This window comes from Paroedura picta, chromosome 15 (genome assembly GCF_049243985.1).
Source record: "Paroedura picta isolate Pp20150507F chromosome 15, Ppicta_v3.0, whole genome shotgun sequence".
Taxonomy (NCBI): domain Eukaryota; kingdom Metazoa; phylum Chordata; class Lepidosauria; order Squamata; family Gekkonidae; genus Paroedura; species Paroedura picta.
The window spans coordinates 29,775,954-29,799,316 of record NC_135383.1 but is presented as its reverse complement, the minus strand read 5'-3'; the positions used below and the strand labels follow the sequence as shown (position 1 = coordinate 29,799,316).

The 23,363-nt window shown below is 46.9% G+C and overlaps 1 protein-coding gene across 1 annotated transcript; it reads right to left on the bottom strand.

Moving 5' to 3' along the window:
• WSB1 (WD repeat and SOCS box containing 1) lies at positions 1 to 23,363 on the bottom strand. Its single transcript, XM_077311871.1, has 9 exons — positions 23,171 to 23,363; positions 22,496 to 22,664; positions 21,716 to 21,984; positions 14,858 to 14,989; positions 14,336 to 14,436; positions 11,369 to 11,541; positions 9,864 to 9,977; positions 6,031 to 6,138; positions 1 to 1,020 (listed from the first exon to the last, which is right to left on the bottom strand). Exons 1-9 carry the CDS (start codon positions 23,208 to 23,210, stop codon positions 861 to 863), a joined length of 1,266 nt encoding a protein of 421 aa, XP_077167986.1. The 5' UTR covers positions 23,211 to 23,363; the 3' UTR covers positions 1 to 860.

The following is a 23,363-nucleotide window of genomic DNA, read 5'->3' as shown; positions in this document are numbered from 1 at the left end:
TAGATTTTTGGTACATTTCTTTAATATAAAAAGTTCAAAATATATATAATCAGGCATTTTTAAGTAATGCATACATTCTTTGTATCTGTAGGAACAGATAAACAGAAGGCGACAGAAAAACCGGAATACCTCCTCTTTGGTAGTTCACCCAGCATCAGCTTTGCAAGGTAGAATACTGAAAATAGTCTAGCACTGTTAGATGTTCACATATTTAAAAAGTTGTCAGGCAGGAATACAGTGGCTGGATTTTAAAGGCCGAGAGAAATTTTCCTTCAAAAATCGCACAGAAAAACTTAACCTTTCACATTGCTTCAGAATCAAGCCCTTTTTGAAGATAACATACCTGCTTATTAAATCAATGCATGTTCTGTAACCCTTTAACCCATCTGCCATTTCCTTACACTCTGTGGAGGTCATTTTTTTCAAGCTCAGCACAAATGGGCTTTCTCAACACCTGCCCTGGTGTCACTCCTGGTTCCAGAGCTTTCATTCCCCTTTACACAGCACCATAGTGTCTGGAGGCTCCAGAAATACACTGTTTTTATGCACACACACACACATCACTGCATACTACATCAGGAAAGCATTCACAAAAGATATACACAGACAGCAAGTGCAGCTTACACTTAATTATATACAGGTCTTTCACAGTAGGCAAGTTAAAAAATTGTCTGAATATTTCTATCTCCTATTTTCTATATTTCTATATAAATAACTTCTTTAAAATCTCCATATGGTGAGAGTTCAGGATTTTTCTAATTTCTGTAAATGGAAAAATGATCAAATGTTGTTCAAAGCGGTGTAAGAGTTTGGTATTGTCTTCTCAGATGCAGATGCCACCTCTTCCCTCCGTTCCCTTTCTAAGAACGGTAGGACAGAAAAGCCACTACTGTGGAAGGAACAGGCAAGGCCTTGACCTGGCTGGTGGGCATCACTCTCCTGACTGCCATGCGACACAAGTGCTGGAGGCTGGAGACATGCCTGGGAGTGGCCCAGAAGGACACACTTCCCTCTTGCGTCCTGTGCACAAAGGAAACAAAGACACACCGAATGAGATACATGTCGGGCACAGATTAGTTATTATCGAGTTTGTTTCACTCCATTCTGCATTGATCTGATGCTCCTTCCACTCTGTTGCAGTGGGGCAGACGTATCTCTTACTTCACTTTTCACTGGACCTTGTTTCACACCAGCTGCCTGCAACATTTCCTTCTCCATTCTCCTATTTAGCCCTCTGAGAAGGTGGTCTCTTGATAAACAAAAGCTTTAATAGAACTACATTTTTTTTTGCCTTTCTCAACTTTTTTACCATTGAGAAACCTCCATATTCAGGCTTTCAGAAGCCCCAGAAGTGGTGCAATCATGCAGAATATGGTTAGAAAGCATAGTTGTTGAGTCGATGGGCACTTGGATAGCTCGAATGGCACTTGGATAGCTCGAATACTTCAAGCTCCTGTTCCACTGAGGGTCAATCGCTGCTGTGATTGACAGAATCGGGTTTTGGGTACACTAACCCACCCACTATCTACCCAGGAATTCCTTGTGAATCTCTGGGGCCTCTCTGTTCCGCAGGGAAATTAATATCCCATGGAACACAAGCTCAGTGTGCACAGAGTCCAGCAAGTGCCGCACGCCATTTTAAAACTTTTTTCTCTCTCTTCAGCTCTGTAATCTACAAAGCTCTTTATTTTAATCTACAAAGCTAATTGGATATTTCCCTGCAAGACTTTCGACTCACCACAACTCCGGAGTGAAAACAACTGGCAGACATCAGATCGAGCCTACAAACAGTGAGTGGGGTTTCCCCCGGAACCTCCTCCCCTGGAACAAACTCTCGGCGTGGAAAGCTGCTTTCTTTAATTTAAGCAAGCTAGAGTGACAGGAAGATGAGAGGAGGTAGAAAAGGGGCTAATACAACCAGAACATCCCCTCGCCACTGTTTATAAACTGGAGATTGAAACGCAGATACAAGGATCTCGCGAGAGCTGCTTGCCAGAACGAGAACTCAGGCTTGGGAAAGCTTCAACAGGTCATTAAAGCGACGAACGACAGCTGGTGAAGAAAATAGTTTCGGTTTCCCATTGACAGCTTCAGGGACTAGAGTATGCAAAGAGGCAAAAGTCTATCTGGAGTGCCATTTTTATCTCTGGTCTTTTTTTTTGCTCTGTTTTGTTCCGTCTTTCTTTTTCTCTGGCTGATTCCTTAGGACTCTGAATCCTCTCACGGGTATACCACCAGAGCTGTTTCTTCTGAATACAAGTTTTATACGGAGAGATTCTATCAAGACTCTGCTGCCATCTGGTGGACTAAAGCACACACTCCTTTTTCTTTTCTTTTCTTTTCTTTTCCTTTTGGTTGCTGGTATTTCTAGCACATTGTTTTTTTAAATCATTTTTATTCTATTTTTTAATCACCTTTCTTTCTATTATTATTCTTTTTCTTTTTAAACCCTCTTTTTGGCAATTTTTTAGCCCATGATTTACTTTCCCCCCCCCCACCCTCTTTTTTTCTCCTTTTGTGCTCTCAAACCACACCTAACACACCTTTATCTCTTTTTGCTTCTAGGGGTGCCTGACAGGTTAAGGTGCAGGTGCAGATAACCTAGACAAGCCCCCCATCTGTTGCTGTTGAAACGCTGCAGACAAGAAGGGTTGAAGAAGTGAAGCGGAGTAAAGTTAGAACATCAAGGAGGCACTGCAGGATTGGAGGGTAGAACACTGGAGTAACTATTTTTCTATAACTTGGCTATAAAGTATATTGGGTATACCGTTATATATGTTGATTTAATAGTGTTTTGTAATAACAGAGTTTTAAAAGTGACACATCCCAGGTGACGTAACCACTTGCCAATTAATATAATTTGTATTCAATGTATGTCTGGAAAAAAAGATAGACATGGATTACTGTAATGAAAACTGCCTTGAAGTAAATCATTCCAAGACAAAAATAGTTGTCTTTTCAAAGAAACTTAAGAAACACTTGGAGCGCCTAAATGCTACTTGTACAACTACAAGTTATATAAATATCTAGGTGTCATATTTCAAGCTTCAGGATCTATGAACTCTCAGGTAGCCCATATTGCTCTGAATGTGCAAAAAAGTGCAGGTGCCACACTAAAGTTCTATTAGAACAAAGGAGGTTGGAATGTCCCAGCAGCTCTTAAAATATTCAAAACTAAGCCCCTGGTGACAATCACTGCCAATACAATTTGCCTGGTGAGAGTCCAAACCAAATTTTTGACAAATCTTCTGCAACTCCCCCCAATTGTCCCTAATGCTGCACTGTGTGTGGAGTCAGGTTTGACCCCGGTCGAGGCAAGCTTATGTTCAGCTGCAATATTGTATTGGCTAAGGCTGATCTTCCTTCCCAGGGGTCTATCCTACCTAATATTATTTGATGCATTTACTGCTCCATGGGTACAGGCCATTAACAGGAAGTTAGGATTTTATGGTCTATCCCAACTATTTCTGCTCTCTTTGGGTTTTGACCATGCCAAAGAATTGGTAAAGCAAAGAATACAGGATGTGGAAAGACAGCATGATTTGAACAGAATCAATAACCCACTGTATGATACCTCTCTTCTAAATAGATTATCTCTTATGTCCTACCTTTCTAATATTGACAACTCTGAATTTAGAAGGGCATTTACATTATTGCGCTATAATGCTCTCCCTTCAGCATGGGTAGAGGGAAAATATAATAAGCTTCCACCCCAGGAACGAACTTGCTTATGCCAGGACGGTAACACTGAGAACACCGAACATGTGATTTTTGATTACTGTATTTATAACCAATTGCATCAGAAATTACTGTATTCCATCTTTATTGACTTAAGGGCCACTTCAAGACAAGCCAAATTAAAGGATTAGCAATTAAATGTAGAAGTGCCTGGCTAAATACGTAGAAGGGTTAGGACAGATCTATTGAACACATGAAGTATTTCAGAACTTTTTATCAATCTCATACAGTGTTTTACTATTTTGTATTTTGTACTGGTGGTTGACTGAAATAAATGTATCTGATCTGGTCATATCTGTACACCGCCCGTGGCGCCGCGGGCGCCACGGACTAAATAAAACAGTAAGCCCTTGGAAGGCGGGCTGTGTCCGGGATGAGGAAGGGTGCCGATTGGCCCCTTCCCCCGGACAGACTATTGGAGGGACCAATGGGCAGGCGCAAAGCGCCTGCCGATTGGTCCCTCCAATTCCTTGCCGGAGCAACTGCGAGCCGCGCACAGCGCGGCTCACAGTTGCTCCTTGGCTGGCGGCCTGACGCCTTGGGAGGCGCGAAGCGCCTCCCGAGGGGTCAGGCCGCTGGCAAGGGAGCACCCGCCAGCCGCACGCAGCGCGGCTGGCGGGTGGTCCCTGCCCGGCGGCCTGACGCGGCCGGAGGCGCGAAGCGCCTCCCGCCGCATCAGGCCGCCGGCTACTGAGTCCCCGGCAGCCGCACGCTGGCCGGCCGCTCGGGGCTCCCTGGGCGGCGGCCTGACGGACGGCGGCTTCGCGCCTCTCACCGTGTCAGGCCGCCGCCCAGGGAGCCCCCGTCCGTTCTTCCCACGGACCTCCAAAAATGGCCGCCGCCGCTGCCAGCCAGCCGCCAACAACGCAAGCCAGCCGCCAGCCAGCTGCCGCCGCCGCCCGCCAGCCCTCAACGACGGCTCCAGTAAGGTTCGCTCCTTTTCTGCTTGCTGCCCTTTCTGCTTGCTACCCTTCCCTTCCCATTCTAGCGCCCATTGTATTGGAATTACAATGGGCTCTTTTCCTAGTCATTTGATAAATGTTTAACAAATTCAAAAATATATTAGCACCTTCTGCCCTCGTAACAAAGAGCCTGGAACCTGTGGGATGGTAGACGATTTCCTTCCAGGCCAGGCTGGATTCTGAAGATTTTTTTGGGGGGGGGGAATCACTTGGGCATGAAATTTGGGGTCACTATGGGCGGGCAGGCAGTTTTGAATTCCTGCCTTGTGCAGGAGGTTCGACTAAATGACCCTGGAGATCCCTTCCACCTTTATTATTTTATGCTTCTATGGACTGTAAGGTCAACAAGCAAATCAACCAGCTGAGTCCAGCAAGCAGCGGAGCCCCTCAGAGGCTTCCTTTCCAAGCAGGGACCCCAACCAGCTCAGCTTTGGCATGCTGGTCAGCTGGTAACTTCAGAGAATAACCGCCTTCCAGCAAAGCATACTTGGTCTCTCCTGGTCTGCAGTTGAGGATGGTGGGGGGGAGGGGGGGGAGGAAGCAAGTCCTTGGGTTAAGATGAATATCACCTTGCCATCTTGCTAATTTAGTATTTTCGGCCATGGTTATGCCCCAGTTAATCCTCCCTAAGCTACTTTGGGTGCTCTTTTATGCCAAAAAACACACCGTTTTTTGCCAAAAAACACACAGTAGTCATGCCATAGTCAGAATGCTGTGCTTCTGTCATTTGTTCTGATTCTATTTTATGTGTAGATCTAGTTTGCTGTGTATTTACTACAGAGTGTTTATTACACCTAGCTTCCTTCCCTTCCTTTCCCCTTTCAAACCTCCCCCCCCCCCCACCCTTGTGGCCTTGAACATCCTACTATCTGCCTGATTTGTTTTTCTTCCTTTTAACCTCTCCCGTGAGGCCGCGCGAGGGAAGTGGTTTTACGCTGTACTTGCTCTATTGCACCCCGGTTCTAACAAGGTACTTGGTGGGTCCACATTCTTGCCTTAAAAGGGCACGGTGGGAACCTCTCCTCAGGACACCAGAATGAGCATGAAGGCTCACTTTACACCACATCATGCTCCATCAGCACCCTGAGCTGGAAGTGTGCGTTGTGTGAGTGTGTGTGCATGTGTTGCAGCCAAGGTGAGCAGGCACATGACAGACCGTCGGGGTCAACAGATGTACTTGTCGGATTCACTTGTTTGCCTTACTATAAATGCCAGAGAATGTGTTTTCTGGACAACTGAAGAAACCTACAGCCATGAAAACTCAACAGAACTTTATTGGAACTCCAAACTAAACAAAAGTGTTTTTTGTTTTTAAGAAACCACTACTTACCCAGCAGCTAAAACACTGCCATCAGTAGAGAAGGCACAGCAAAGCCCGTTGCTCAATGGTGCAACTTGCACAGGATAGTCTTCATCAATTCTCCAGAATCGCACCAACCTGCAAGAACAGAACTAGGAAGTGAAGCTGCCAGTGCTCATGCAGCTCCTATACTTCCTACCAAATTCATGGTTCATTCAAAAAGGAACAGCCTCAACAGGTGTCACAGAACAGCTTGACCTCCTTCACAAAGCCCTTCTGGATGCTCACAGACAGGGCCTTTTTTGTGGGGAAATTCTAACTGGAAAGCCCATGCCTATGCCGTCCTTCCAGGCTTGTTTGTTCTGTTTGCCGTTTTTATCATTTTATAATTAGCTGTGAACTTACTTGAAATTGAAAAAAAATATTTTAAAGCAAATAATGGATAAGCTCTAAGAAGCCTATTTGGATGAACAGAGAACTTCAAGAGGAACTAAGAAAGAAAAGGGAAATGTTCAGGAAATGGAGGGAAGGACAGAGCTCTAAAGAAGAGTACCTACAGGTTACTAGGCACTGTAGATCAATCATCAGAAAGGCCAAAGCTGGGAGTGAGCTAAGATTGGCCAGGAAAGCCCACTGTAACAAGAAAAGATTTTTCAGTTATGTGAGGAGCAAACGTAAAGGAGGCAATAGGCCCACTGTTGGGTGCGGATGGACAAACTCTAACGGAGGATGCAGAGAAAGCAGAAAGGCTCAGAGCCTATATTACATCTGTTTTTTCCCACAGGTCAAAAGGTTTAGGCATATCTAGGGATGGCAGTAGCCAAGAGATAGTGTCTGGTGGCAGGCTGGCATGGACAGAGAGGTTGTCGAGAGGCATTTAGCTGCACTGGATGAGTTCAAATCCCCTGGTTCGGATGAAATGCACCCGAGAGTGCTCAAAGAACTTTCCAGAGAATTTGCACAACCCTTGTCCATCATCTTCAGGACCTCTTTAAGGACTGGAGATGTCCCGGAGGACTGGAAGAGAGCAAACGTTATTCTGATCTTCAAAAAAGGGAGGAAGGATGACCCGGGAAACTACAGACCAGTGAGTCTGACCTCTGTTGTGGGTAAGATAATGGAGCAGATATTAAGGGAGTCCTTAAAAGAGGTTCCGAAGATGATGGACAAGGGCTGTGCAAGATCTCTGGAAAGTTCTTTGAGCACTCGGGTGCATTTCATCCGGACCAGGGGATTTGAACTCATCCAGTGCAGCTAAAAGTCTCTCAACAACCTCTCTATCCATGTTAACCTGTCACCCAGACACTATCCTTTGGCTACGGCCATCTCTAGATGTGCCTAAACACCTTGACCTGTGGGAAAAAACAGATGTAAAATAGGCACTAAGCCTTTCTGCTTTCTCTGCATCTTCCGTTAAGAGATTGTCCATCCGCACCCAACAGTGGGCCTATTGCCTCCTTTACTTTACGTTTGCTCCTCACATAACTGAAAAATCTTTTCTTGTTACAATGGGCTTCCCTGGCCAATCTTAGCTCACTCTCAGCTTTGGCCTTTCTGATGATTGATCTACAGTGCCTAGTAACCTGTAGGTACTCTTCTTTAGAGCTCTGTCCTTCCCTCCATTTCCTGAACTTTTTACTTTTCTTTCTTAGTTCCTCATGAAGTTCTCTGTTCATCCAAATAGGCTTCTTAGAGCTCCTGCAGTGTTTTCGTATTTCTGGAATAGTCATTGATTGAGCATGCAATAGCTCTTGTTTGAGTAGCGCCCACCCTTCACATGCTCCCTTCCCTTCCAGCATTCTCGTCCATGGTATGACACTCATCATGTCTCTGAGTTTATTAAAGTTTGCCCTACGAAAATCCAACATCTGCGTCTGGCTACAAGCTTCCTTGGCTCCCCATCTCAAAAGGAATTCTATGAGGACATGGTCACTTCCCCCTAGGGTCCCCACCTCCTTCAACTCATCCACCAACTCTTGCCTGTTGGTCAGTATTAAGTCCAGTATGGCTGAACCTCTTGTGAGTTCATCTACCATTTCTCAGCCAGGCAGGTCAGAAAGTTGCATGACTGAGGACGCTTCGCAGAGTTTGTTTCCCAGCACACATCTGGGAAATTGAAGTCACCCATGATGACAAGGTCCTGCCGTTTGGATATTTTCTCAAGCTGTTCACAAAGTGCAGCATCCACATCCTCTCGTTGGTCAGGCGGTTGGTAGCAGACACCAACCACCACACTGTTTGTTTTCCCCTTGCTTATTTTCACCCAGATGCTTTCCACTGTAGATATGCTCTCCTTCACTAGAATTTCCTGACAGGTAAGCCCTTTCCTCACATACAGTGCCACTCCTCCACCTCTTCGATCTATTCTGTTTTTTCTGAACAGTTCATATCCATCCACCATTACATTCCAGTCATGAGAATCATTCCACCAAGTTTCTGTGATGCCTACTAGATCATACCTTTCCATCAGCATGAGAAGTTCCAGCTCTTCCTTTTTATTGCCCATGCTTCAGGCGTTAGTATAAAGACATCTGAATCATTTTACTTTTGGTTCCCTATGAGCTGGCCTTGCCGGTTGGGCTGCCTCCGATCATTTACCCTCCATACACTCCCTATGTTGATCGTCTCCTTCCCCTAGTGGTTTAAGTTTAAAGCTCTCCTGATGAATCTCCCCAGGTTCCTGCCAAACACATTCTTCCCCAGTTTCGATAAGTGCAGTCCATCAGGTGCTAGTAGGCCTTCCTCAAGAAAGCCTATCCCATGGTCCCAGAAACCATATCTCTCCTGCCGGCACCAACTACGCAGCCACTGATTCACCTCCATTATCTTCCTCTTCCCTTGACAGGCAAGATTGAAGAGAATACCACTTGTGCCCCCATTTGCTTGAGCTTCCTCCCCAGATCTTGATAGTCTTTTTTAATAGGAGCATGGTATTAAGGGACATGTCATTCGTTCCCACATGGACCATCACAAATGGGTAGCGATCCGTAGATTTGAGGAGTTTGGGCAGCTGTTCTGAAACATCTGTAATTTTCGCCCCTGGCAAGCAACACACCTCTCGGGTTAGGGGGTCGGGCCCAGCCACATGGCGATCCATTCCTCTTAGCAGGGAGTCTCCAATTACCAGTACGCTCCTTTTTTTTTCTTCTCTACTCCATTTCCTTCTGTCCCCGTGGCCTCTTCCCTTTGTCTTAGACTTTGTCTTGGAACCTCTTCCCTTGTTGACCCTTGCACCTCCTCTGCAAGGGCCTGAAATCTATTCTGGAGCTCCAAAGGCCCCGAGAACTGTCTCGCTCTTCGCCGTTGAGTCTTTTTCCGAACTGTCTGCAGAGGCTCCCTATTGTGGTCAATCTCCTTATCCTCTTCAGGACTGGTTGTATTTTCTTTATTCCGAGTTGCAGGGCTCTGGTCTATGAACTCCTCCCCTTCCTTACTTTGGGTCAGAGTAATAATTCTGTTTTCTAATCCCCTAATCTTTTAATCAACTTTAATCTATTTATAGTCCAGACCCTCAAGGAGGATTACATATTAGACAAAAATGCAGAAGTTAGATGATATAAATATGATAATGATACTTTCCCTTTAGGAAAACCCCCTCCTGAACAAATCCACAGTTAATATAACCCTCGTTTTGCCATCAAATCACAGCTGACGGTTTTTCAAGGCAAGAGACTCTGGTATGCCATGTAGGTCTCCCATCCAAATATAGCCAGGGCTATCTAAGTCAAGGCACTAGAACCCTACACTCAACTAATCTACTCCCCTCATCTGCTTAAACCAATCACTGTTGGGCATTTAAAGAGGTACCTTGTTTTTCTCTGCCACAAGACCCTAAGGAATTCAACTCCCTTGGACATACGTACTTATCATCAGCAACAGATGCAATGTGGAGTCCATCGTGGCTAAAAGACACAGCTCTGACCCATCGGTCATTTGCTCCCCCCGCAAATATTGGAGAAGGAGCAGGAAACAGGTGCCTGAGGAGCAAAAACACTATGTCACTATATAGATTTGTTATAGGCATTTATTTTTTATGTAATCATTAGCAAAGCAAAAAGGAGATAGGGCTACCAAGAACAAAGAAAAAGGCACTCAATGATACCAAGTCCCATCTCCAAAAGCTGAAAAAGAGTTAGTCTGGAATTCAAATCCAATGCCATGCTGGCAGAGTTCATTTTATAAACTAAAGGAAGCAAATTCAAACAGCAGCAGAAGAAGAAGAGTTGGTTCTTATATGCCGCTTTTCTCTACCCAAAGGAGGCTCAAAGCGGCTTACAGTCGCCTTCCCATTCCTCTCCCCACCACAGACACCCTGTGAGGGAGATGAGGCTGAGAGAGCCCTGAGATTACTGAAGGAGAAAGAAGAGCTGGTTCTTATATGCCGCTTTTCTCTACCCAAAGGAGGCTCAAAGTGGCTTACAGTCGCCTTCCCCTTCCTCTCCCCACAACAGACACCCTGTGAGGTGGGTGAGGCTGAGAGACCCCTTATATCACTGCCCGGTCAGAACAGTTTTCAGTGCCGTGGCGAGCCCAAGGTCACCCAGCTGGCTGGGTGGGGGAGCGCAGAATCGAACCTGGCATGACAGATTAGAAGTCCACAATCTTAACCACTACACCAAACTGGCTCTCAAGAAAATGGCACGGGGCACAGCCAGAAAAGATTGTGGTTTGAGACCCCAAATGAAGTTATCCATTTGAGGAAACAAGGCTCAGAAGAACAATGATTCAACAATATAAGCATATGGCATTGCCAGGCAGAACAGAGCAGCAGCAAGGGTTGAAGGAAAATTCTCAAGAAGGGCCATGAGGTCAGTCCACATGCCCCACACGGATCTCAGAACAAGCACGATGCAGCAGTTAAGGAACCAGGAAGAAACCCAGGTTCAAATTCCCACACACAACTACAAAAGCTTACTAGGTGACCTTGGGGTAGTCATTCTCCCTCAGCCCAAGCTACCTCACAGGGTTGTTGTGAGGACAAAATGGAGGAGAGTGGTATAAACCACTCTGAACTCCTTGAAAGAAGGTGGAACGAAATATGTGAATATGCCGAGAGGCTTGGAAAAGAACTCACAGCAGACATTCAGCCCAATTGTCTATTTAGTACACTGTTACAAGGCCTTGCATAGGAGATCAGGACTTTTTTCAACTTAAGGAGATTTCAGGGCCCTGTTCCCATACACATACAGCACAGAGTTTCATTCCCGCTTACAAAGGACAAGTGTTGGTCTTCATTCCCCACCCATTGGATTACCTTAACGTCCTGAATGATTTATCTCAACTTGAACGCTACCGTACAACACCTAAAAAAGCCTCATGGAGGCCAAGTTTCAGAGTCCCTTCACCTCAGTCACATTCCCAGACTCACCCAAACGCCATCAAAATGACTCCAATATAGGGGTCCCAGACACAAACGCGAGTGTCGTATGATGCAGTAGCCAGCAGAGCTCCGTCAGGCGAAAACTCGCAGGCTACAACATCATTATGATGACCTTCCAGTTTCCGGATGAGGAAGTATTTATCCATATCCCAAAGCAACACCTGCAATTAAAAAAGGGATCTGTTATAGCACTGCTCATGCACCCCACAGGGCTTCTCAAGTGCCCTTCCCCTCCCACCACAACTTTGGTATTTGGTTGCTAGTCTTGTTTAGGAATACAATTAAGCCAAGCATTAAGAATTACTACAATTAAGGTATACACTCAGTGTCTTGCTCCGTTTAATAAATTATAATAAAGCACACATGCAAATGCTAACTTGTTAAGTGTTAATTTTACAAAATAAAGTCAATATATGTGAAGAATATGTCAATGGGATTTTAACCATTTAATCTACCTCTATTAATTTTAGTTATATTTAACTACAAATATAAAATAAATGGGGCTAACTATTATATTACATTTCCTCATTTTTTGCCAATTATCTACCATATTTATAAAAATACAGACAGAAAAAAGGTAAGGTTAACATATTGTTACTCCCGTGGCATCCCCTGTGAGTTTAAGACCACTTGTTTACAATAGGCTTGGATCGCCGTCAGCCTAGGAAGAGAAACAGATACTGCAAGCAAAAAAGAATTGTCACAGCCAAAGGACAAGTCTTTGGCAAAAACAGAAACTAAAACATGTTACTACAATTTTACATTTTTAAGCTTAATTCTCCCTCTTCTATCTATATAATATACAGACACATATTATATAAACATATGACATAAATTTACCAGCTTTCAAAATAAAAATCTTAGCAGCAAATCAGTAAATTACAAAAGCAGGCATGGCTACAGCACAGTTCACATGCAGCCGTACACTTTAAACGATGCTGCACTGGTTTAAAGCATGTGCAAGGAAGTCAACCTTCCACTCACTACGTGTGTGTCACAGCAGCATCTGCAAAACTTCACAGTATCTGCAAAAGTTTGCACTTTAAGTGCTTTTCTGGCATATAGGTCTAAGCATTCAGTTTTTAAATATTATAAGCCACCCTGAGCCTCAGCAATGAGCAGAGTTGGTAGATATAATTTTTAAAAAGACTCTGCAAATGTAAATGTGCAAAACAACTTAGGGTTTCACCAGAGCAGTATTAGTGATTTCCTTTACTTTAACTGTAGCAAAATTTTGTTGAAGTCAGATACATAGTCTGACTCGCCTCAGCTTCTTAAAAGGACTCCAGACCGCCATGTGAATGGACTACATATATTTTGTTTAAAAGGAGTCAATGAGAGTTTACTAACGTAAAAATAAAAAAGAAAAGAAAGGGAAAAAAAGCAGAAAGTGGACATCAACCAGCACCTGCGTACGTACAGTACACCCTGCAGCCGAACGCAAGGGTTACTTCGTCCTATGGTAAAGTTCGCCCCCAGCCTGGTAGCCAGAGATGCCACTCTTTCTGCCCAGCTAAACACCATTGTGCGCTTGTGTGGGTGGTGTCAGCTTACCCTCAATCACACCAATATTGCTGCCACCACCTGTGACAGGGAAAGCAAGAAGCTTATGGAAAACACACAGCCTAAAAGAGCAATGCATACATCCACATCTGTTCTATTTTGCAAAGGATTTCACTGGTATTTCTCCCTCTCGTCTGATTCCCCCCCCCTCTAAACTGGACAGTATTACAGAGATCAGATTAACTCTGAGAGCTGCTTTTATGCCCCCTGCTGCCTTTTAAACTGGGCTCCCTGCTAGCCCCAGAGGATGGGCAACTTGTTGGACACTGAAGGCCACCCCAGGCACCTCCCCTCTCATTGGTTGGCCGCTAGTTTTTCACACTGTTTCTTTCCATGGCCCCTGATGACTGGGTTGGACATTTTGCCCTCAGTTTGCCCTCAAATTAAAAAAAAAAAAGCTAGAGCCAATTCTTTGTGTGTGGAAGGGACAGGGATCAGCAATTGTTTGTTTAATCTCTATCCCTCACCCGTGATACTGCACCACTTCCATCATTACATTTTCAGATATGATTGCAACTGTGACAGTTAGATACTCGCTTCAAAATGAGGTTTCCAATTCTAACAACTCCATACAGATATGCCTCAGTGAATACAAGTTGCCCACCCTTGTATAAACTCCTAGCTGAAATTTAGTACTATACCGAAAAGATGCAAGTCAATCCTATACCCATTTAGGCAGAAATAAACCTCACTGATTTCAATGCCAACTTATTTCTAAGCATGCAAGGACTTCAAACTGAGGATTAACTGCTTTCCCTCCCACTTCCTTACACTGTACTGTAACTATTGGCTTGCTAATAGCCTTTAATGGTACAACTTTCAACAGCATAGCAGTGAAGTAGAATGCAGCTCTACACAAGTTCAACAGGATGTTGCTCTTTTTCTAAAGATTCTACACAAAAGGGCTGCTTTGTAACTCTCACTTGATCCAAGAGTGGCATTTTACATTGTTTACCAGCCCACAGCACTGATTTTGAAAAATGAAAATTCTGAAGTGAACATTTATTTCTTAAACTTACATTCTGCCCCGACAACAAAACATGAAAAATTCAGGAGCCACAAAGTAGTGCTACAAACCCTCCCTTGAAAACATTATTGGTCACTTTAATATTCAAGAATCATGGAACAGATGGAGATATGCACAATGATTTTGCATCAATGGATTCATCCAAATTCCTTGGAACTGAAAGCAGCGCAAGGCTCAGATCAGGGACTGACAATTGTACAAAGTGTTATGGTCATTTATCGCTTTTTCCCACCATGCAATTTCCTTGCATCCTCACCATCATAACAGCGTGACAGCAAGCATAAGCTGACTATTATTTTAAGATTCAAGATGATTATGCTCATAATTGTATGCCAGGGAGAGGAACATGAAACTTTGATACCTACTGTTTTACTGGCGCCCACAGAGCAGAGAATGGAAGAGTTTGGAGAAAAAGCACAGCTATAAACCCAGTTCGGGTGCCCTCTAAGTACTTTCATCATGTTTCCTGGGGGGGGAAAAGTGAGTGGTACGTAAGATTAACAAGTAAGAACACTGCTGATGTCCAAAGGGAACTTGTTGAGAAGCCCGACCTCATCTGAAATCACAGGTGGCTTGTTAGGCAAGAATAATCAAACATGCATCATGGGGATGGAAACGGCGGGAACAAAAAATAAAGGAATTTACATATCTGATTGGGTTAGCTGATTTGATGATCAGGCAGCCAAAGGCTGAAGAGGCCCATTCTAAAATATATGGAGGAGTCTGGGCTCACATATAGATTGATGGACAAGGAAAACCAGGATCTGGGATGCCTCTCAGTGCACTCTATTTGAACTTGCGATATGGGACACAGGCAGCAAGCAGGAACCCCAGGGCCCTTTCACAGCCCTGTTGGTCCCACCACAAAGCCTGAGGCAGTTGCTTACCATCATCTTTTAGGTCCCACACCCTTAGGGTTTTGTCTCTTGAGGCAGACACTAGTATGAGGCTCCCATCAGGGGCAAAGGTTAAGTCTCTGACAACTTCAGTATGGTCCATTAGGTTAAGGAGGAGCCTTCCTGTTGGATGAACATATTTCAAAATTAAATCATGCCATGAAGTGAAGATTAGAAATCATCATATTATTTACTTGGATTGAGGACTTCTGGAAACACAGTATCAACCAGAAGACTTGAAAAATTAGCTCCTAGTAAGCATAGCAATCCCCCCATGTAATATTACTATTCATAGAATAATAGAGTTGGAAGGGACCTCCTGGGTCATCTTGTCCAACCCCCTGCACTATGCAGGACACTCACAAACCTTTCATTCAACCACTGTATCCTGTCACCCCCTTGAACCTTCACAGAATCAGCCTGTCAGACGGCTATCCAGCCTCTATTTTAAAATGTTCACAGGGAGAACCCATCACCTCCCGAGGAAGCCTGTTCCACTGAGAAACAGCTCTGTCAGGAACTTCTTCCAGATGTTTAGACAGAATTTCTTTAGAATTAATTTCATCCTATTGGTTCTGGTACGTCCCTCCAGGGCAAGAGAGAAATTCTGCTCCATCCCCCAACCTTTCTTCATATGTCTTGGTCTCCAAACCCCTCACCATCTTTGTTGCCCTCCTTTGGACACGCTCGTTTGTCAACATCCCTCTTCAACTGGGGTGCCCAAAACTGAGCCAAGTGAGGCCAAAGCAGAGTAAAGCCCGTGATCTGGACACGATACTCCATTTGATACAGCCCAAAATCCCATTTGCCTTTTTAGCCACCAAGTCACACTGCTGACTCATGTTCAATGTATGGTCTACTAAGACTCTTAAATCCTTTTCACACATGCTACTGCCAAGACAAGTCTCCCCCATCTTATATTGGTGTGTATGGATTTTGCTACCTAAATGCAGAACTTTACATTCCTCCTTATTGTATTTGATTTTATTCAGTTGAGCCCAGTTCTCGAGCCTATCAAGATCATCCTGTATTCTGATTCGGTCTTCAGTTGTGTTTGCTACTCCTCCCAGTTTAGAAGCATCTGCAAATTTAATAAGTACCCGCTCTAATTCCTCATCTAATCCAAATCATTTATAAATATATGATTAACAATACAGGCCCCAGGACATATTCTAGTAAGATTTTTTTGCCTCCTATTTATACCATCATCTTAAGGATGAGATTCTCCCAAACAAATGTGCAGGCTTCCCAGTATCACACTTTGTGTTCCTCTGGCAGAATTAACAATAGGGCCCTTTCAGTAGGGGCACTCAGAATGCAGAGCACCCTTCCTAAGAAGGCCTGCTTTGTTTAATATCTGAAGCAAGGTTGGAGTACTTTAGAAAGACCTGGGTTCAAATCCCTGCTCAGCTGTATCACTGGGTGCCTTTGGCTCAGTAGCAATCAGTAATCAACTACTCACACGTGCCAAGGGTAGCTTCCATATAGCGGAGAAGGGAAGAACCACATTCACTGCTCTAAGCTCCTTGGAGGGAAGGTGGAATAAAAATGTAATGCATTCTGCTAATTATGTGTCATGCTGGTTCAGTTTTTCTCTACTCTGAGACAGCAGATTCTCTTTTGTGAGTCACCTTGTAGATCCAGAGATCAAAAGGCAGGATATAAATATTTTACAGACATACAGATGGATTAGGACAGTGGTCCCCAACCTTTCTGAGGATGGGGACCGGCAGGGCATCGGGGCGCGGCCCGCGCGGGCCACGCCCACGCATCGGGCTGCACTGCGGGCCGTGCCCGCAGGCCGCACCCACGCATCGGGCTGCACCCGCACGGGCGCGGCTGGCCCTGATTCCCTCTCCCCGCCCTCCCGCAGTAAGAAGCTTCCCGGGCCGCAAGCTTGCGGCCTGGGAAGTTTTTTACTACGGGGGGGCGGAGGGAGGGAGCTGCTGCCCGGCGCCATGGCCTTCGCGGCCCGGCATCGGGCCGCAGCCCGCAGGTTGGGGACCACTGGATTAGGAAACAATTAATTACACACACATATCTGTAAACCGCTCTGCGGGAGTGGTATATATAAAGCTCTAAGGCAGCGGTCCCCAACCTTCATCTGGTCGGGAACCGCCTCCGGGGGTGGGGGAGAGCCAGCGGCCCGGCTACCGCAGTTGCTCAAAACGCGCATGCGCGGAACCAGGTGGCGTTAACACGCATGCGCAGAGTTGCCGCACATGCACGTTTTGGCCACCAGGGGGCGCAAACGCGCAGCAGTTCCGCGCATGCGCGTTACTGTTGCTGCCGCGCCGGCCTCTTCCCCCCCCTCTCGCTGAAGGGGGGGGAGGCAGGCACGGCCGCTGGCGGTCCGCTCCGATGGCCTTTGCGGCCCGGGATCGGGTCGCAGACCGGGGGTTGGGGACCCCTGCTCTAAGGGATAAGTGGGAGGAGAAAGGGGCAGGGCCTGTTCATGATAAAAACTCGGAGGGGCCAATCAGGAACCGCAAAGTGGCTCCTGATTGGCCCCTCTGAGTGCCACACGGGGGCCAAGTGGCCAATAGGGAGGCGTGCGCAGACAGCCTCCCCAATGGCCACTTGGCCCGCCCTGGACTACAAGACTACGTGACCTACGTAGACCAATGAGAGGATGTGGATGCTCCACTTTGTGAGCAGCTTGAGAAAATATCCAAGCGGCAGGACCTTGTCATCATGGGTGACTTCAATTTCCCAGATGTGTGCTGGGAAACAAACTCTGCGAAGCGTCCTCAGTCATGCAAGTTTCTGACCTGCCTGGCTGACAATTTCATTTATCAAATGGTAGATGAACCCACAAGAGGTTCAGCCATACTGGACTTAATACTGACCAACAGGCAAGAGTTGGTGGATGAGGTGAAGGAGGTGGGGACCCTAGGGGAAAGTGACCATGTCCTCATAGAATTCCTTTTGAGATGGGGAGGCAAGGAATCTTGTAGCCAGATGCGGATGTTGGATTTTCGTCGGGCAAACTTTAATAAACTCAGAGACATGATGAGAGTCCTACCATGGACGAGAATGCTGGAAGGGAAGGGAGTATGTGAAGGGTGGGCGCTACTCAAACAAGAGCTATTGCATGCTCAATCAATGACTATCCCAAAAAGACGAAAACACTGCAGGAGCTCTAAGAAGCCTATTTGGATGAACACAGAATTTCAAGTGGAACTAAGAAAGAAAAGGAAAATGTTCAGGAAATGGAGGGAAGGACAGAGCTCTAAAGAAGAGTACCTACAGGTTACTAGGCACTGTAGATCAATCGTAAGAAAGGCCAAAGCTGAGAGTGAGCTAAAATTGGCCAGGGAAGCCCATTGTAACAAGAAAAGATTTTTCAGTTATGTGAGGAGCAAACGTAAAGTAAAGGAGGCAATAGGCCCACTGTTGGGTGCGAATGGACAAACTCTAACGAAAGATACAGAGAAAGCAGAAAGGCTTAGTGCCTATTTTACATCTGTTTTTTCCCACAGGTCAAAGTGTTTAGGCACATCTAGAGATGGCAGTAGCCAAGAGATAGTGTCTGGGTGGCAGGTTAACATAGATAGAGAGGCTGTCGAGAGGCATTTAGCTGCACTGGATGAGTTCAAATCCCCTGGTCCGGATGAACTGCACCCGAGAGTACTCAAAGAACTTTCCAGAGAACTTGCACAGCCCTTGTCCATCATCTTCAGAACCTCTTTAAGGACTGGAGATGTCCCGGGGGACTGGAAGAGAGCAAACGTTATTCCGATCTTCAAAAAAGGGAGGAAGGATGACCCGGGAAACTACAGACCAGTGAGTCTGACCTCTGTTGTGGGGAAGATAATGGAGCAGATATTAAAGGGAGCGATCTGCAAACATCTGGAGGACAATTTGGTGATCCAAGGAAGTCAGCATGGATGACTGCCAGGTCCTGCCAGACCAACCTGGTTTCCTTTTTTGACCAAGTAACAGGTTTGCTGCATCGGGGAAATTCGGTTGATGTCATTTACTTGGATTTTAGTAAAGCTTTTGACAAGGTTCCCCATGATGTTCAGATGGATAAATTGCAGGACTGCAATCTGGATTTTCAGATAGTTAGGTGGATAGGGAATTGGTTAGAGAACCGTACTCAAAGAGTTGTTGTCAATCCTCTTCCCCTTCCCCCTTTCAAAGCTCGTTTTTATAAATGGGCTTTGAATCTAGTTAGGTAATACTCTATTTACTTAATCCTTGATCCTGAACTTTTTTTTAATGTTTGCTTCATATCTTGTACAGCCTTTAGACCTTTATATCTTGTACAGCCTTTAGAGAAGTACCATGATAAAAGCTTTCCTATAAGCAACACAAACATTTTCTGGCCCCTTATGCCTTAATGCAGCGGTTCTCAGCCTGTGCGTCGTGACCCCTTTGAGGGTAAAACGACACTTTCACAGGGGTTGGCAAAGTCCATTGGAAACCCCCCCCCCACTGCTCTATTGCCTCAGCGAGTCCAGCTGACGCAGGGACCGTGGCGGTCAGTGTCCAGCGTCCAAGATCCAGGTGGCGCGAGGAGCTGCCACGTCCAACACGCTACTATAACCGAGGAGAACCTGCACGCCGCCACATTTTATCGGGGCCACATGAGGATGCTGTTGGCCCCACACCTGACCAGCACACCATACCCAGGACGCTGCACCGGGCTGCGAGTACAGCAGGACCCAGGCCGGCTTACGCCCCCACGACCACAGCTCAACCCAACTCACCCAGCCGGACTGCCTCAAAGCAGCACCCCAAAGCAATACAGCCAGACCCCACAGCAAAACAGAGGGGAATAGCAAAACAGAAGAGTAAAGGGCAAAAATCAGTTAATTGTGGGAAAGGAGGACTGGGTGGAGGGAACCATTGGTCAATTCAAAAATCAATTTATTGTGGGGCAGGGAGGGAGGGTTGGGCGGGGGACCAAGGGTCAGCTGAGGGAGATCCCTCTGGAAACCAGGCCACAATCTAATGCTGGCATACTGCAATAGAAAAGGCGGTAAAGAGGGAGTAGGCTGGAAAAGAAAGAGAAAAAGGAAAAAAAATCATTGTTGCCGAACAAAAGAGGAAGGAAGGAGGGAAGGAGGGGGGAATCAATCTGCCAACAACAGAGGGGAGGGAAGGAGAGGAAAATACCTCTGCCCAATTACCCACCCCAACACAGTTAATTTCCACCAACTAATCAACCCATCCCAAACCAACCACCTCAAGCTCCTCACTCACTTATATCACCCACCCCAATCCGTTTCCCCCTCCTCCCCAACATTGGCAACCTAATAACTTTGTCCAAATGACTCTGTGAACCCCCAGTCCTATCGCAACCTGCAAACCTTAACATGATTTAACACCTAATTTACACATACATTAAGACTGTTAACATGCTTCAAGACAAAATTTCATTTATTTGTAATTTGAAATATTTTACAATATCTAATTACGTATTGTTGCTGTGATTAATCACTATGCTGTAATTATGTTCAATTCGCAACAATGAATATATCTGGCATATCAGATCTTTACATTACAATACATAACAGTAGCAGAATTTTAAAAAGTTATGAAGTAGCAACTGAAATACTTTTATGGTTTGGGATCACCACAACACGAGGAACTATATTAAAGGGTCATGGCATTAGGAAAGTTGAGAACCACTGCCTTAACCTGTCTCGATGCTGCCAGTTTCACTTCCAAGGAAACTGGGATCTATTTTCACTCGGTCTAGAAGAAATTACCGCTGCAAAGATGCTCTTCAGGCACCCAAACTATTTGCTTAAAACAAACACATTCTATGACTGTCTGGTATAAGGGCCAGCTACAAAAATGTTTATCATCGATGGATGCTTTACGCCGATCCTACACTGAGCAGAGGGTTGGACTAGATGGCCTGGATGACTCCTTGAGGACCATCTAGCCCAACCCTTTGCACAATGCAGGAACTCACTACTGCCTGCCCACCCACAGTGACCCTAATTCCATGCCCAAGTGATCCCCCCACCAAAATCTTCAGAATCCATCCTGGCCTGGAAAAAATTCACCTACCACCCCACAGTATTCTATGACTGAATGCTACAGACGTACAAGTCAGGGTAAAACCACTGCCCAATAAACTACCCAATGTGGAGCAGTGGTCAGGACACAGGATTAGGCCCTACAAGCTAGGGTTTGAATTCCATATTGCCCTGGAAGCTCACCGGATGACCTTGGGCCTGTCAGTCTCTCAGCCTAACCTTCTCAAGTTGGCAGAGGGGAACAATGCAATAATCCATGGGGGGGGGGGGAGGCGGAAGCAGGAGGATATAAATGTAAAGATAACTAATAAAATAAAGGGTATGGCTGGACTACACTGAAGGTCCAGCACTCCACTTCCAACAGAGTGATGGTCCCCAACCACTGGGCCGCAGCTCCCTTTCCCCACGGCCTGGCAAGCATCTTACTGAGGGGGGGAGGGAAGCAGGGCCGCGCACGCGCAATGCGCCATGCACAGCCGAAAACACACATGCGCTGCACTTCCGCGTTTTGGCCGCACATGGCGCATATGCGGCCGGGCAATCGCCCTCCCTGCTGCCGCTGGTCCACAGCCTATAAAACGTTGCGGACCACTGCAACAGAGGATACCCACATGCTTCCTGGAGTCTCAGAGGCAGGAAATGAAAGAAATATAGCTTTCACCATTACTTCACCACCCCGCACAACTGCTCTTCAGTATACTGCCTCTCAATGCAGAGGTTCTACTCCTTTCTGTTTATCTGATGCAAGTCGACCATATCATGAGTGGCTGAAATATGGATCATGTTGCTAAACTCTTAAACATTTTGGAATGAAATTAAGTGCATGTTTCCCCCAGAAAGCTTTTTTTTTTACCTGTATAGACATCCCATATTTTGATACGTCCATTGGATAAGCCTGTTGCCAACAGAAGCTGGTCTTGTCCAAACTTGAACTGATGCCATTCTATATTCACACAGCGACTCTGCTTTTCAGGCACCGAAGACCCAAAAGCAAGACTCCAAACAATGTCACCACAATCTATTGAATGCTCACGGGGCTTAGTCTTCTGGTCACCATTGCTGTTCTGTCTTGAGAGTCTTGATTGGCTTGTGTTTGCAAAATTTTTTATACCATGTGCTGAACTGGGGGGGGGGGGGGAATGAAAAATGGTCAACATTTTAGAAGTCTCTCACCAAGGCCTTGAAATGACAGGTTCAATAGGTTACTTGACACAGAACATTCTCTACAAAGGAAATCAGCTAGTTTGTCATGAGTGCTATTTATCCTGCTAATGAAAATAATAATGGCCCCACAGAACCCACACTTTCTAGAGACAACAAACTTTGAATAATTTCTAACCAGGCGAAGTGAAGAACAGAGGCAGGCCCAAGGAAAAAGTGGCCCTCCGAGACCCAAGTCCAAGTCTCCAGCCCTGGACCAAGCTTGTCCACCCTCACTGCGGTGGCGTGGCCAGGAACGGGGCTTCATGAGTTCAGTTTAACTCTCACACGCTTGTGTAAAATTCAAGCCGTTTCACGAAGCCTTTGCCCGGTTCCAGCGATGCCAATTGCGACGCCAAGACCGCCGCGTCCCAACTGGGGATGCGGGATTGGAAACACCGCAGAGGACTCGTTCCAAGCGGCGGCTACTCACAGCTTCCGGAGGTCGCGGGTCCAGGGGAGCAGCTTCACCAGGCGGTGGCCTTGCGACCAAGCGAAGTAGGAGCCATCCGGCGCAAAGGCGACCCTCCAGTTTTCGCGGCCGCACTTCTTGTCGAAAGGCGGGACCGGGGCCAGCAGCTCTCCCACCGCACGCGGCCTCCCTAAAGAGACGGCACCGGCGCTCAGGGGGGTCGCCGCGCGCGGCCAAAGGCCCGGGCTGCCCCGCCGAGCAGAGCCCAAGCCCAAGCCCAAGCCCAAGCCCAAGCCCAAGCCCAAGCCGAGGGGCTCGGACCGCGCCCGCAATCGCCGCCTGGGCCGCCTTCCGCCAGGGCCCGAGGGGGGGCCGCTCCTCCTCCTCAGCTGCCCCGAAGGACGGCGAAACAGACCCGAAACCTGGCCCCCCCCCAGCCCCCTCCCCCCTCGGCCCTTCCGGTCTCTCGCGGGCGGGGGAAATCGGGGAGACCCCGAGGGGGGCGGGCGGGCAGGCGCCGCGCCAGAGAGCAAGATGGCGCCCGAGGCCGCGCCCCTCCCGAGCCCCGAGCCCAGCCGCCCCCGCCCCCGCCAGCCCCCCCCCCGAAATCGCCTCGGCAACCGGCTCGCCGCCGCCGCCGCCGCGGGGGGCCCCCAACCTCCAACCCCCCCCGGCCGCCCCCCCGGCCTCGCCCACCGAGCAGCTTCTCGTTGACAGTCGGGGGAAAGCTGGCCATCGACGGAGCCCCCCGCAGACCGGCTCGGAACGGCGGGCGGGACAGGAGCAGGACGCGGCGGGCGGGCGGGCGGGCGAGCAGGCCGGGGACGGCGCCGAGACTCCGTGTAGGCCGCGCTGCCTGCCGCAGAGAGGAGGGCGCAAAATGGCCGCC

Bases quoted from the DNA above. Each gene is read 5' to 3' on its own strand.
- WSB1 (XM_077311871.1), bottom strand. From the start codon at position 23,210: ATGGCCAGCTTTCCCCCGACTGTCAACGAGAAGCTGCTCG. The intron at 22,665-23,170 runs GTGGGCGAGGCC...CCGTCTCTTTAG, and splicing joins TGTCAACGAGAAGCTGCTCG to GGAGGCCGCGTGCGGTGGGA. The intron at 1,021-6,030 runs GTAAGTAGTGGT...CTTTGTGCACAG, and splicing joins GGCAGTGTTTTAGCTGCTGG to GACGCAAGAGGGAAGTGTGT.